The sequence below is a fragment of the Cololabis saira genome, chromosome 19 (assembly GCF_033807715.1).
Source record: "Cololabis saira isolate AMF1-May2022 chromosome 19, fColSai1.1, whole genome shotgun sequence".
Taxonomy (NCBI): Eukaryota; Metazoa; Chordata; class Actinopteri; order Beloniformes; family Belonidae; genus Cololabis; species Cololabis saira.
Window position 1 is genome coordinate 22,306,060 of NC_084605.1, and position 12,467 is coordinate 22,318,526.

The 12,467-nt window shown below is 42.2% G+C and overlaps 1 protein-coding gene across 1 annotated transcript in view; it reads right to left on the minus strand.

Annotated features, from left to right (window-relative positions):
- Positions 1-4,234: 4,234 nt before the first annotated feature.
- The window catches only part of spata20 (spermatogenesis associated 20), a 75,945-nt gene continuing 67,712 nt past the window's right edge, over positions 4,235-12,467 (minus strand). Inside the window, exon 16 of the mRNA XM_061708639.1 lies at positions 4,235-5,148. Within this exon, the coding sequence (XP_061564623.1) occupies positions 4,960-5,148 (189 nt within the window). The 3' untranslated portion in view covers positions 4,235-4,959. The remainder of the gene's footprint in view (positions 5,149-12,467) is intronic.

Here is a 12,467-nt window from a genome sequence, read left to right on the forward strand (position 1 = left end):
GAGGGACGTCCCAACCTGCTAGGAGGTGATAGGGTGAGACGCAGGAGGTGCGAAGGAGAGATAACATTGTGATGAACGGGGAGAAGAGTGAGGCTGGGACACTCCAGAGCTAAAATAGAGCAGTCCCTGCCTTTCTCTGTGGCTCCCATCCCTCCTCCCGCTTCCCTCGCTTCCTTTCACGCCAATTTCTTGTTCTTCCACAAAAGCAGCCGGCTGCCAGAAAGAGAGTCCCCTTGCTCTTGAGGCGACGCGGCCTTTGCCAGAAAGGCAAAGGAGGGAAGGAGGAGGAGGAGGAGGAGGAGGAGGAGGAGGGAAGTTGGATAACAAACGCAGACAGCGAGGGAGAGGAGCAGAAGTAAACAAGTGCAGATGGTGTAGGTGTTCTTGCGGGGTGATTCCTGCCACCTCTCAGACAACAGAGGGACGCGGTGGAAAACTCCTTCCATCTTCTCTGCCGCTTCGCTCCCACAGCTCAGGGCGGGATCCTCGGAGGACGAGCCACCTCGTCTCCGAATCGGCTGGCCATCTGTCTCTGGCGCTCTCACGCTCCCACGTGCCTCCTCTTGTTACAACACACAGTCGCACGTTTACACGGTCTTCGTCTGGGTTTCAGGAGGGAAAACGGCCCGTGACAGAGGATTTCTCTCTGATTACTAAGTAGAGTGAAGTCAGAGACCTGGAGCTGACTTGCACAGAAATGAAGGACACGTCACAAACTGTGTCTATCATCCTGCTCTGTCTCGAAGCCTAAAGCGGCCTAATCATGCTTTCATGTGTCTTCTTACTTGACTAGAGTTATTAATGTGACTTATATATGTTTGAACACTCAAGGAAGGAGTCAAATGTGTTGAAGAACTCACACACACAAAAACCTTTTGTTTAGGGCGCTAAGAAAGAGTCGTTCTACGGAGATTTTTTCTGGCACAAGCTCTTCATGACATCATAAAGGGCGGCACTTCCTTGTGCGGTCATATTCTTCAGGAACTAGAGCATAAAGAAGAGAAAGTATTTTGTTATTGTTTCCAAAATGTTTTTCCAAAGTTTTTTTTCCGAAGCCAGTGAGTCTGAAGGGCAAGTGCCAAATAGGTAAACTGTCTGCTGTGTTGGCAACTGGCTTGTGCAAGTATTGTAGTGAAAACATTGAGAGTACAGTTGCCAAATTTCACATTTTTATGCTCTATTTGACCCAAGTATAAAAAACATGATGCACATCAGTTCATCTATCAAAGAATAAACAATGGGTTTCACTTATCACACCAAGCCAGTCTCCACTGCAGGCAGCTGTGGTGGGGCTTCTATTAGGAAGTAGCTTCACGGGATCTCTGCTTCTTGTGTCCATTTCCAGGAACGGCCCGGCAAAAATACTTTTTGGGGACCGAAGCTGGAGTCCCACAGGGAACGGAGCTGTCCTGAAACACCAGGGACCCTGCAGGACTCCAGAGATGTCCTGACTTTAAGTTAGACACTTCAGTATCTGTATTCAGATGTGTATTTCTGTAGGCAAGAGATGTCGTTGTAGATGCTCGTTTTGAGCACAAGTCTGCAGTAGTGTTGTTTTTGGCAGCCTGTTTCAATTTTAGTTTTAGTCTAGTCTTCAGGTTCAAGCTATCATTTTAGTTTTTATTAGTTTTAGTCCCGTTCATTCTCCTTTTAGTCGTGCAAAGTTTCAGTCGAAAAGTCTGAGCATTTTAGTCTTATTTTAGTCGACGAAAACTGATGACATTTTAGTCTAGTTTTAGTCAAAGATTATATTTAGCCAAACCCATTTTACAATTCAAACAAGGTTATCTTATGATTATATTATTGTTACCTTATAGACTTAAGAGTACATTCATTCCAGATACAGAAGACGCTCTAATTTGAGTTTACCATAGGGCTGCAACTAACGACTATTTTAATAGTTGACTAGTCACCGACTATTGAAACGATTAGTCGACTAATCGGATAATTAGTAATTTCTTATTTAGTATGAGGTTGCTTTAATTATGTGGCAAATGATAATAAACACAAGAAAGATGGCACTAGAGCCCTGCTACAGCGGGACTGTTTTCTTCATCCTGCTCCCGCCCGCATCCGCAAAACTCAGAGAATTTATGCCCGCACGGAGCACGATAATAGAGATGCATTGATTTAGTGTCTTCTCCCGTCCCGCAAGAGAAATGTCCAAGTCAAATCTATCTGATTTAATGTTAACATGATCATTGCAGAGCTTGATGGATAATTGACAGATCATAGGCCACCTGACAGAAAGTTAGATGCAAATCCATCATTGTCATCATCACACAAGCTTTTTCACCTTTCGCGCAGCATCAATTATGATTGAGGTTATAACAACGAGAGTAGCTGTGAGTGGCTCAAATAACACTAATAAATAACATGAAATAAACAAAGTTAACGAATGAAACAAATTAATTTAACAAATGAATCGCTTGGCCATTACATTGCTGTGGAGGGAGAGAATGTTGCTGACCGACTGCGGTCCCAATCCCGTGCGTCTCTCTTCCAAGATTAATCTAAAATACTTTTGTCAGGCACAGTCAGGCATAACGTTAAAGCTCTCTTTTAAAGCCAAAATAAGCTTAATATCTTATCAAGGCGAGTCCGTTTCTTCAACTGTCCGACGTGCTTTCTCTTCAAATGCTCGTGCATCACCGACGTGCTCCCGTGATAAGCAAGGTCAGCTTTGCAAACCTCGCAAGTGATATTTTTATTCGCCGTATCGAGGCTAAAATGCTCCCAAACTTTTGAAGTTTTATTACGCGCAGCTGCTGTACAGGACGCCATCATCATCATCATCAACGTCTGGCAACAATAGTCGACAATGGAATTCATTGTCGACTATTTTGATTATCGATTTTTGTCGACAACGTTGACGAATCGTTGCAGCCCTAGTTTACAACATATTTATTTTTCCGCATTTCTCCCCATCTTTTTCTTTTTCAACGACACATTCGGTTTTCTTTTCCACGTCTATGTAGGAAAGTGTATCTAAAGATGGTCTCTTCTTCTGCTTCCAGCACCAGAGCAGATCCCCGCGTGGCCGGCCATCGGCCCCTTTCTCTATTTAACTTTGTTTTTAATTGACGTGAACCTAGAGCTCTGCGTTAACGGCATCAGCCTCTAACATTTCTTCTAGTCTCGTTTTGGTCAACGAAAATGAAGACACATTTTAGCAGAGTTTTTATTTTGTAATCTACATTTTAGTCTCGTTTTTATTCGTCTATGATATTGCATTAAGGTTTCGTTGACGACGATATGTAGTCATAATTTTCGTTGACGGAAGCAACGTCATGAGTGCATGAAAACAGCAAACACAAGCACCTCCCATCAGCTCCTTCTAAGCTGACCTGCTCAGTGGATCCCGCCGGGTTCGTCACTGTAGACAATGTAGACGAGACAATGGCTGAACACCCACCTTGATGGAGACCTGCCTCATGGAATCAAAAGCTGTCTGCCAATAGAACCATTGGCTTTCCTACTTCCTACCTGCAGACATCTTCTGATCCCGTCAGCATATTATTTCCCCTCTAGATTTACATATAGATTTGTCTCTTTAATTTGCTTTGCTTATGTTTTTTTTTTTTTTTTTTTTTCTCGGTATATACATTTTATGTATTCTGATTATTTTTTTGTTTTTGTTTTAACCTGTTTGAATAAATAATTGAATTAAATGAAATAGACCTACTGATGTGGGTGAAGACCGAAATACAGATAACTGACAGAAAGATTTGACCCAGGAGCACCTAATGATTGTACCATCTACCAAAGAGAACACCTGGCTGTGTTCTTGGTCCCCGGGGTTCATTGTGCAGTCAACTTTCGTATTCTGGACACAACTCTGGATCCAATGTGTATGAAAGGATTTGAAGTGTTGTGGTTCTTCAAAAGGAAATGTTGATAATGTCTTGATACGCTGAGAATGTGTCCGACCAGCAGCAGGGGTTGTGCACGTTCATGCATCATTAGCTCCGCCCATCGGAAAGCCTCTAGCAATATGACCAATCAAAAAAAACACTTGCCAGTTTTCAGGACGAGCCTCTTTATGTGGTCCTCCGCCTTTGTGGATCTGAAACAATCACAGGTTTAGTGAAAAGAACTGGAAAACATTCAAATGAGATGAAACTGAGCAGAATCTGCCCACTTTTAGGGGAAAAAGAAAAACCCTGAGCCTTTTTCTGCAGAATTCATCATCCCAATGACATCTTTCTCAAAAATCACAAATCTTTGATCTTAAGAGAAATATATTTATTATTCAGGGTTGTGCGCATACAGGCTGTGTATTCCTGACATCTCATCTCAAAATAAAACTCAGAAGAGCATCTCCAGTGTTGTAATAAAGCTAACGTGAAATAAGGTAGAGAGAGAGAGCTGGTGCGATTAACTTTACATAGATCATGTAGAAACCTGCAAACTGACCTTATTTTATTTTATTTTTTTCCACCTCCAAACTCAAGCTCAAAACACACGCAGGCTTCCGCTGCCAGACCCAAGTGATGGGAACATGGGAGCTGGATCACAGTGATGGGAGCAGACAACGGGGTTGATCGGTTCATCTGGAAAACATCATCCGTCCAGTTCATCGAAGTGCTGAGGACAAAACACTGACATATTGCTACATATTTCCAGTTGGCTGCCTTCATCGGGTGCATATTTCCTCCTAAAGATATCTCTATACCTGAATGTCAAAATGACTACTGATAACCTGCATCTGAAGAAATTACAATGGAAGCTGACAGTTGAGGTAATACTTAGCTGCTGATATAGAGAGAGGCCGGCCAGGTCTGGAATAACTATCAGCGGCATGTCAACTACTCCGAACAACGCAGTTTATGAGCTTTTAAAGCTTTGGCATCTATTTAAATCGCAGCCAAAAACAGCTGAAAGATAGCACTAATAAGCCGGGCCGGGTCCGCAGATCTGGGGAACGCAGTTTATGCCATTTTATCAGGCGTTGCGGCGTCACGGCGTGTCTGCCACTCCGTCCAAGAGCAGCCGGCGAAGCTCCTGGGGGTCCGTGACGGGCAGAGAGCAGGTGAAGTCCTGGCAGACGTAGGCCGTGGCGACGCCACCCAGCTGGGACATGGAGGAGAGGACGGGCAGGCGCTGGCACAAGAAACCGTCTGGGTCTCCATCGATGAGCATCAACACCTGCGGCGCAGCACAGAGACGGTACAGAGGTTAGGTAAAGGTTAGCTCCACCCAATCAGCTGCTCCTAATCCAGAGCATTTAAAGACCTGGTGTCAGTGTCTGACCGGCATTACAAGCCTTGTTGAAGCCCACAATCCCTTACCTACGACGGTAATAATATATACATATTAGTGCTATCAGGCGATTAAAAACATTTATCTATTACAGGATTTATAATTAATTAATCACATTTTAATATCATATCTGCTAAAGGTCCCCAAATAAAGAATTTGAATTCTAGGACATTACAAAATTGCAGTGCATAACTAATCAATTGAATGCACTAAGAAGAGAAGATTTGAAAACCACATTTTTATTGGTGAACTGTTTCATAAATGAAATTCAAAAGAAAAACGTCAAGCACAACAGCAAACCAATTAGGCCAGGTGCATTATTCAAAAATGCAATACAAATACAGTTAAATAAATAAAATTCTGAAATAAAAAAAGGCTGAGTCTCAAATAGGCACTTAAAGGAGCATGAGGCTCCTTTTAAGAAATGAGATTCTCTAGCGCCACCCTTCACCACGACGGCCGTCGGGGGTACTGCAGCCAACAGTGAAGCCGGCACGGGAGAACGGGGAGAACGCGCATGCAGCGTCATGTGACGTCACATCCGCAGGACAGCGCGGGACATTCTGGCCCGGAATTGCAGCACATTTTGCAGCACACAGCCTGTTCAAGGCAAAGGAGAGATACACTAGAGGATCATTCTTTTTGGTTTGGAACGCTTCATCTGACATTATTACTAGAAAACTTAAAACGTATACAATTTTTTTTCATAAATCCAGCCTCAAGCTCCTTTAAGCAGACTCTCAATTCAAAATTTATTTTTATTTAAAACTCACTTCTTCAGTGTCAGGAGGAAAGTGTTCGGTTTAGATTCTTTCATTTTTGTCTGCAGATCATCTGACCAAGAGCCAAACTATGAGATCTTTCTTTTTAAAGCAGCCTCAAAATGTATTACACACACACACTTCTACACACTGACCCCGAAAACTCCCACCAGAATGACAGATCCAGTTGTGGCTCATTGGATGCCATGGTCTCATGCACACGATCCAAGAGAGAGGAGCGCGTGTGTGGACGGACACGTGTCCCGCCCGGAGCGCAGTCTGCTCCGACACTGATGTCAGTGTTGCCCTGTCACTCCGCTGCATTTCCACAGAGGCCAAAGCTATTGGCAGGTTTGTGAATATGGGTCATAATCACAAGGCAGAGAGGGAAGTAGGTGGCTTTGTGTCCGTGTTGTGTGTCTGAGTGATGTTAAAGAGAGCTGCTCTGACTGCGCCACCGGCAGCTTCCTGTCAGACGCGTCAGTCTCTCCTGGACCAGCATCTCCTCGGGCTCACGAGGGAGTGAGAGATGAGAACATAGATGGACAAAACTGGAGGGAGGGAGATGGTGGAGGAGGGGGCAGGAAGAGGAGAGAGGCTGAGGGGATCTCACATATGGTGAAGATGTGTGAAAAGACTGTTATTGTGTCTGTAGAGGTGCGAACAGTCGTGATCCAAAAGGGGCTGGTTTGGCTAAATTAAAAAATCCAAAGTGTAGTACCTGAAATCACCACTAAGGCTGCAAATGTGAGTCTATATCAGCCGTTAAATCGGCTAAAACAGGGGTCGTCAACCCGCGGCTCTAGAGCCGCATGCGGCTCTTTAGCGCCGCCCTAGTGGCTCATGGAGCTTTTTCAAAAATGTTTCACCTTTTTTTCCCCTTTTTCTTCTTTTTTGCTTCTTTTTTTTTCTTTCTTTCTTTCCCTTTCTTTTCTCTTTTTTTTCTCTTTTTTTCTTTCTTTTCTTGTTTTTTTGCTTTTTTCTTCTTTTTTTCCTTTTTTCCCCTTTTTTTCTTCCTTTTTTTCTCTTTCTTTGTCTTTATTTTCTCTTTTTTTCCTTTTTTTTCTCTTTTCTTGTTTTTTTTTTCTTCTTTCTTTCCTTTTTTCCAGTTTTTTTTCTTCCTTTTTCCTTTCCTTTTTAATCTCGACATTTGAACTTTTTTCTCGAGATTGTACTTCAACATTAATCTCAACATTTTGACTTTTTTCTCTAAATTTTGACTTTTTTCTCCACATTTTGACTTTTTTTTTACATTTCTCCTTTCACCATTTGTCTTCATTCTAAGGCTGATACAAGACCTTTCATTTTTTACGGCTCCAGACATATTTGTTTTTTGTGTTTTTGGTCCAATATGGCTCTTTCAACATTTTGGGTTGCCGACCCCTGGGCTAAAATTATATAAGCCAGCAAATTTATGAATAATTGCGATTAAAAAAAAAAAGCGTTCTTTTTTTTTTTTTTAAGATAATACAATTTGTGCTGATTACATGAACAGACCGCCACAACCTGCTCTAGGTTGGCCTGGAAGGGTCCACGTACGGAGATAATCAAATCTGTTCATTTTAGTTTAGCTCGTGCTAACCTACGATGCTAACTAATTTTACCCAGCATTCATGCCGATTAAATCCTGAGCTCGTGCTGGCGTCATCAAATCTTTGCATCAGCTCCAGAAGTCCTATTTTCCAATACCGAAGGTCCTTAAAGGGAAAGTTCAGTTTTTTACAACCTGGACCTTATTTCTGGCATTTTTTATGGTTGTATACTCACCCAGAGGTGTTTGGTGTCATTTGGAGTCCTTCGGAAGATATTAGGAGTTTTTTGCGAGCCGCTTCTCCATATAACGGTAGCGAATGGGGGCACAGCGGGACACAGACGATGCAGCGTCTAAATAACACATGATTGCCGCGAAACTCTTCATTTCTTTTTTAAAGGTTTTTTTGGGCTCTAGTGGCCCTTTATTGGAGATGCAGATTGGAAAGGGGTAGAGCGAGAGAACGGGGAAGACACGCAGCAAAGGTGCGCGGGCTGGATTCGAACCCGCGACCGCTGCAGGAGGAGGACTGTAGCCTCAGTATATGGCCCGCTGCTTAACCCACTGCGCCACCGAGCGGCCCGAAACTCTTCATTTCTTTTATGAATCTTTATGAATTCTTTTATGATCTGCTTCCAGGACCTGTTGTAACATTGTGGCGCTGTCTGTGTAATAAATAAAATAAATAAATCAGTTTGTAAACAAGACCTCTGACCTGCATGACGTCATCTCTGTGTGCGCGTCCCAGACACAGCTCCGTGTACAGCTGGAGTTCGCTACTGTTAGTTTACTGATAGTTATTTGAAACATGTCTGAATATTTGTCAAATTCTGAGGTTGTGGACGACGACTTTGAATATGATGGACGTCCTTACCGTTTTGAGCCAGAGTATACGGCTGAAGAGCTCACTGAACGGAGGACAGAGTGCGCGCACAGAGATGACGTCATGAGTTCAGAGGTCTTGTTTACAAACGGATTTATTTATTTTATTTATTACACAGACAGCGCCACAATGTTACAACAGGTCCTGGAAGCAGATCTAGTGATTCATAAAAGAAATGAAGAGTTTCGCGACAATCATGTGTTATTTAGACGCTGCATCGTCTGTGTCCCGCGAGTGCCCCCGTTCACTACCGTTATATGGAGAAGAGGCTCGCAAAAAACTCCTAATATCTTCCGAAGGACTCCAAATGACACCAAACACCTCTGGGTGAGTATACAACCATAAAAAATGCCAGAAATAAGGTCCAGGTTGTAAAAAAACGAACTTTCCCTTTAAGTCAAATGTTGTTGGGCATGATTGTTTACATATGTACATACTAGATATGCAGGTCACCCAAATCAATTCATGAGGTTTGAGTTGTTTTGGTGAAAATAGGATTTTATATAAGTCTAAAGCCCCGTTTACACGTAGCAAAAACGGTGGCGTTTTCATGCGTTTTGGCCGTTTGTTTAAAGGACAACGAAGCTTAAAGTCTCCAAAAACGATCATTTCTGAAAACTCCGGCCAAAGTGGAGATTTTCAAAAACTCAGTTTTCACGTTTGCTTGTAAACGGAGGGAAACAGAGATTTAGGCTTCAGAACGTCACATTATGAGACAGAAACGTCACCAGCGTCATGAGTGACACCTGTGTTTACAATTTGTTTGGCCACCGTCAATATTTTCTTGTATTTTACCGGTTTTATAGTCTAAAGTCACACTTAAAAGTAACCCCACTTCTCTGTCACTCCAAACGCAAGACTCTCGTTCCGTCTTGGAAGTAACTGGCAGTCAAGGCTGATTGATCGTTCCGTGTTACACCAACGCAGAGCCTACCGTAGGCTACGCCGTCGATTTAACACGGAACCATAAATCAGGCTTCACACGTGTCATTTGTTGACGTTTTTTTTCCAGGATTCTGATTGGCTAGCATGACTTTATGCTTCTCGTTACACAGCCCCCTGTAGGTTTGGCTGCTCATAGCACCTTAACAGCGTATTCATGCGGGTTCGTGTAAATGAAGAGATTTTGAAAACGATCTTGTGTAAACGATGGAATTTTTCAAAACGTAAAGGGGGAAATATCCGTTTTTGTAAATACCCGGCTATGTGTAAACGTGGCCTTATACTGATCAGCTTGCTCCCAATCACAATTCCGTCCTCGTTCTCCAAACTGAGAGCACCGTGACTCCTGTTTACAGGGATGACATCGGCTGGCCAGTGTACCCATTCACCTTGTGAAAATTCTCTCTCCACCAGTACAAAACGGACCCAATCAATCCCAGTAGGGCAGCAGAAGCTTAACGCGATGACTCATACGGACGCAGACTTAACATTGGTTGTATTCCTATCCAGCTTTGTCTGTTGGTGATGCCCCCTGGAAATCAACATCTTAATCTCTATATTGAAGAGGATTTGGATTAGGACGGCTGACCAGGCTATGAAAAAGACACCATTACTCTTCCATGAAGGAGTAGAAAAAGAAAATAACTCGAAATATATGTGCGTGTAAATAAGATGATGAAAGTAGATACATGAATTAAGAATATTAATTTGAGAATAAATAAGTAAACAAATAAATAATTATCATATAGAGTGGTGTAGCACGATATAATATAAATATGGCATAATAATATAGTAATATCCTAATATAACATCATAATTTTTATAATATTATAACATATAACAAAATGATATCACCATACTATTATATATTTCATTTCATTTTTTATTTATTCCATATCATGGAAATAGTTCACATATGTTCCATTCCATGATGGAAATATTAATATATATAACAATATAATAATACTATAGTTTAACATCCCATGAGATTTCATAACTTAATATAATAATACACTATGAAACAATATATCATGATAATACCAGGAATAATTATTAGAGTTAGAATTATATTATATATATTATTAATTATTATTAATATTATTAATAATAATATATTGCAATATATTGCAATGAGGGGTGAGGTCAGACCGGGGCGTCAGGGAGGTCAGATGTGATTTAGAGTCAGGAGGGATCGCATCTTGGACCGCAACCAGACCCAGAGGAGGCCGCTGGCCCGTTGTGGCTCGACCTCCTGTGCTTCTCCTAGTCTGGGCAACTCCCAGACCCTGAGGGAGGGGGTCTGCCTGCTGAGGAGAAGCTTTCCAATTTCTCATTATTCATTTATTTATTTTTTTGAGAGTGAGAGAGATGGGGTTCACACCTGCCCCCGACCACCACCCAGGGCCCCGCCATGGCCCCACAGAGCCAAAATAACATCACAGTTGTTGTAAAGTCTAGAAAAGGCTTGGAATAAACCGTCTCGTGGCACTCTGCTGGGTCAGACAAAGAAGACCACAGAAGCTGACATAACATGACAGCAGAGATGACCAAGTTAGTTATTGATTTATATTCTTTTCCTGGAAATGACAAAAGAAAAAGAACAAAAAGACTGCCTGTTTTTCATTTTACAGTACTTTTTTATGTGCACATTTGCTCTTAATTACCCTTTGCAGTCCACAAACATCTATTTTTGGTATCAAATCAGAGTCAAACACTTATGCTGTCGAGCCCTGTTGACCTGCACATCACTCATGGCTGCAGGGTGTAGCTCTGATCAACAGATGCATGCTACGTGTGGCTTTATGGAAGCGAACTGTGCTGAAACCTCAAATAATTCAATTTATTAACTTACTTTGGCCAAAAGCTTACAATAAGTCTGTTTCAGACACATAAGACAAACACCACGATTAATATCTCTCTAAGATGATCTGCAGAGAGAGACCATCTTTCACTTACTGTCTTTTATCAAATGCTAAGATTTATTTATTTTTTCCAAATATGTTTCTTTTCAAAGTTGCCTTTAACTAATATGACGTCTTTATCTCTTCCCAATGAGAACCACCAATGCAGGAGAAGATCTTTCAAGCTATTGTAATCTAACAAAGCATGATACAATATACATATGTAGCAGGAGCAGATGAGAAAAGGCTCTGCTTTAATCCTGTAAAGTCCAATTCCATTAAAACACATATAAAAAGAAACCTAAAAGAAATCTCAACACCAACCAGCGAAATGTTGGCTTCAAGCTAAAACTCCACAGACTGCAACAGCATAAGAATGACCACTCTCTGACAAAACTGATCTTTTTCTCAGTTGTAGAACACCGAACACAACAACTTCACTTTCTACAGCCCAACTCTGAATTCAGCCACAGGGTTCTGGAGACGAGGCCTCGCGCAAACGCCAAACATCTCAGCAGCTGTTCCAAATGTGGCACAGCACACATGCTGAGAGGTCGACTGACAGAAACAAATCTAAAACAGTTACTGTTGAGAGGAACTGATGCAATTTCCATCCATTTATCCATTAACCTCCGTTTAGACGAGTTCAGGTTGCAGGGACGGCAGCCTAAGCAAAGAAGTCCAGGCCTTTCTCTCCTTGGCCACCTCCTCTAGCTCCTCTGGGTAAATACTGACATGTTCCCGAGAGAGATATTTCCTCCTGTGTAAGCCATGGGACTTCCTCCTGGTTGGACATCCTAACTAGATGCCTGAACCACCTCAAGCGAATCTACTTCAGGTCCCTCCTGAATGGTGGAACTTCTCCCCCTGTCTGTAAGGGCATGTCCAGCTTTCTTACACCCATTTACTCTGTGGGAAATGGCCAACTAACAATCTTGAGGCCACCTAACCGGACACCCCCTGCTTCTGGACAGGGTAGAATATCTATCCGTAAAAGTTGGGAAGAGAACTGGTATTAGAAAGCTGCCCTGAGACACATGCCTACATAGAGCTTGCTAAAATAGGATGTAGCAATACCGCTGCACACCACCTGCGGGAAGCATATTGTGAGAAAGTTTGTGTGTCACCTCTTGGTAAAAAACACAAAAAAACTATTTCCCCAATGTAGAAAACCTTCTGATAATTGT